The 3,177-nt window shown below is 55.0% G+C and overlaps 1 protein-coding gene across 1 annotated transcript; it reads left to right on the top strand.

Moving 5' to 3' along the window:
* Positions 1–1,783: 1,783 nt before the first annotated feature.
* Positions 1,784–2,965, top strand: LOC137444073 (feather keratin Cos2-3-like). Its single transcript, XM_068144382.1, has 2 exons — positions 1,784–1,943; positions 2,300–2,965. Exons 1-2 carry the CDS (start codon positions 1,812–1,814, stop codon positions 2,621–2,623), a joined length of 456 nt encoding a protein of 151 aa, XP_068000483.1. The 5' UTR covers positions 1,784–1,811; the 3' UTR covers positions 2,624–2,965.
* The last annotated feature ends 212 nt before the right edge of the window (positions 2,966–3,177 follow it).

The following is a 3,177-nucleotide window of genomic DNA, read 5'->3' as shown; positions in this document are numbered from 1 at the left end:
AGGTCTCCCTTGAGCTGTGTTCTTGAACTCTTGAGCTTCCCTTGAGCTCTCTCACTGCATCATGTCCTCAAGTCCCCTCAATACCTTGGGGGCTTCTTCTGAACTCACTCTCACCTTTCCTAAACACCCAGGAGCCTGAAACACAACACAGGACCCCAGGCATGGTCCCATGTGGCCAAACAGAAGAGCAGGCTCCATGCTGTCTCTGCTGCTGACACCTTTGTTGAGACATCTGAGGGTGCAGCTGTTCTGCCAAGGGCACACTGCTGACTCACCTTCAGCCAGTGCCCAGCAGGCACCCCAGGCCATCCCAGCTCTGACTCCACCACAATCCACAGTCAAGGGGCTGAAAGGTGCCTGGTCCCAGAGGAACTGGTTGCTGCTGTCAGACAAATTCTGTTCTGTTGTGTCCAGCTTGGATGGTCCCTTCCAGTGGGAACTACAGCTCAAATCCCTTGTGCATAAAATCTATGAAGCCAGAAAGGAATTGCAGCTGTGCCTGGCTCCATGTCCACCTCTCCAGCACCTCAGCAACTTTCTCACTGGGCTCATTCTTCTCCTCACTTGTCACCAGCGGCCAAAGGCTGCTCCATCTGTCTGACCAGGCTGCTGTTGCAGGCTGAAGGCTCAGGCAGTTCCAAGCTGCAAGGCAAGAAAGGGATTTCCCCTCCTTGGGATGATATGCCCTAAAAAGGGATAGAAAATGGAGTGGAACCATTGCTGGTGATGCCAGGAACTGGTAGCAGTGGAGCATGAGCTCTGCAGGGACCACAAAAGGAGAGGTCAGTAGAGAGGAGGTGCATTTCTGCATCTCTATCTCGGACAGATCACCAGCAGGATGTTGCCATCACCACGCAGCTGCAGCTGGGCTCATTCTGAACTTAGGAAATTGCTTTCTCCTCTGTGCAAATAAAACTGCAGACACAAAGAGACGTACGGCACAGGTAGGAGCAACATTTCATAGGGTCACATGTAAGTATCACAAGACACAGGTGGGGAGCCCAAAACTATTGACCATCAGAGTGACATGAGGACGGAAGCAAAGACACAGAAGCCCAGGGTGTCTAGCTCAGGATTGAGTGACCCAGGCTGACATCAGTGCTCTGATCTGGACTTCTCCAGCAACTGAGATCAGTCTTCTGCCTACAATCCTGCATTTCTACCCTGGAAGTACTGGATCCTCTCCACCCAGTGCTCAGAAGAAGCTGTCACTGGGGCATGGGCCTGGCACAGACCTGGAGAATAAAAGGCAAAAATTGATCACTGGTGTGAGCTGAGGAGGCAGTGAAAGACAAGGACATGACAGGACCTCATGCTCAGGACACCATGGAGTCCACCTGAAGACTGCTGGAGTTTCTACCTGAAAACAGCACTTCAAATAGCCCCAACAGAGCGACCCAGGCTGACATCGTTTGTCTGATCTGGACCCTCCACAGAGCAGCACCATGAGCCATGGACTCTGCTGAAGACCCTTGAGACTGGACAGTGTTACACAGGATGGGGTCAGATCTGAGCAGGACAAGGCACAGACAAAGAAGTGAGCTGAGGACACACCACAGCACTTCAAACAGTCCCAACAGAGAGACCCAGGCTGACATCACCGCTCTGATCCGGACCCCTCCAGCACCTGAGATCAGTCTTCTGCCTGCACTCCTGCATTCCTGCCCTGGAAATCCTGCATCCTTTCCACCCAGAGCTCAGAAGAAGCCTTCACTGGGGCATGGGCCTGGCACAGACCTGGAGATGAAAAGGCAGCAGTGCAGGAGATGAAAGCACAGCCATGTCCTTAGCTGTGAGGCTTTGCATTCAAGATGAGCTTGTGCAAAAATTGTTACCTCTGCCAAGGTGCCTCTGGTCCTGCAGCAATGAGGGGCAGGTATAAAAGGCAGCCCAGGTCCTGCTCTCTCATCCACTTCTCCTGGCTCCTTCTCCTTGGCAACCAGGTGAGTCTGCAGCTCTTTCTGCTCCTCTTCCAAAAGGAGCTCTCCCCTCGGAGCAGCTCTCAGCTGCTACTGCCTCTGTTCTCTCCTGATGGTTGAGTCTTCTTGTGAGGAGAGAGGGAAGCAGGAGAAGGTCTGCTTAGGGAGAGGCTGGGAGGTGGCTGAGGCAGCTTTTGGTGTCTGAACTCCTAGAGAGCCTCCCTGGCCAGGCTGCCCTTAACAGGGTGATGAAGGCCCTGTGGCTGCTGCACAGCTTCCAGCTCCCCACTGAGTCTTGGCCTTGGCTCCTTTGTGATAATGTCACCAGGCTGCTCCTCACCCAGCTGCCTTCTCTGCTTGCTCCCTGCCCTCTCTCCCAGGTGCACCTCCAGCCTCCAGCCATGTCCTGCTCCAGCCAGTGCCTGCCCTGCCGGCCCTGCGGCCCAACCCCGCTGGCCAACAGCTGCAATGAGCCCTGTGTCAGGCAGTGCCAGAGCTCCACCGTGGCCATTGAGCCTCCTGCTGTGGTGGTGACCCTGCCCGGCCCCATCCTCAGCTCCTTCCCGCAGAACACCGTTGTGGGCTCCTCCACCTCCGCTGCTGTTGGCAGCATCCTCAGCTGTGAGGGAGTGCCCATCAACTCTGGCTGCTGTGACCTCTCTGGCATCTCCAGCCGCTCCTATGGCAGAAGGTACCTGCGCTGACAGAGCTGCTGGGGAAGCCCCAGGGACGCACCTCCGGGAGCTCAGAAGATGCTGCTGGCCCAAGGAGGGACACCCTGCATGTCTTTGCAGCACAGCTGCTGGGCTTTCCCTTTCCCTTTCCTTCTTTGCTTTGCTGTCCCTTGGCAGCAAGGTCCCCAGCCTTGAGGGGACCATCTGTCTCCTCTACCTCTCTGAGGCAGGTGAACAGACATCATGCAGGACCTTCTCCATGGCTATGGACCACAGAACCTTGAGGGATTTAAGGCATTCCTGCACTGCTCTTCTCCATTTGCAGTGACTTTGTTTTTCTCTTTTGACTGATTAAAGCTCTGCTGCATTCAAGCCTGGCCTCTGTGTGGTCCTTTCCTGTCTGGACACTCCCCAGGCTGTCAAAGGAGAAAGGTTTCGCTGTGGGGTAAAAGGCAATGAGGGCACAAGTAGACTCTTGTTCTCAGAGCAATAAGTGGTTGGGGCACTCGGCAGTGGTTCCTCTGTGTGCCCAGTGCCTGGTAGCTGAAGAAGGGACTATCAGATCTTGTCAAGGAGGTCCAGAG

The sequence above is a fragment of the Melanerpes formicivorus genome, unplaced genomic scaffold, assembly GCF_026170545.1.
Source record: "Melanerpes formicivorus ecotype bairdi unplaced genomic scaffold, bMelFor1.0.p_v2 SCAF_10, whole genome shotgun sequence".
Lineage (NCBI taxonomy): Eukaryota > Metazoa > Chordata > Aves > Piciformes > Picidae > Melanerpes > Melanerpes formicivorus.
Note: the sequence above shows the minus strand (reverse complement) of the source record. Positions and strands in the feature narration are given on the sequence as shown.

What these genes read in the sequence shown, in the direction of transcription:
- LOC137444073 (XM_068144382.1), top strand. Translation starts at nt 1,812, where the DNA reads ATGAGCTTGTGCAAAAATTGTTACCTCTGCCAAGGTGCCTCTGGTCCT. An exon ending in TCCTTCTCCTTGGCAACCAG is followed by an intron (nt 1,944 to 2,299) that starts GTGAGTCTGCAG and finishes CCTCTCTCCCAG; the next exon opens with GTGCACCTCCAGCCTCCAGC.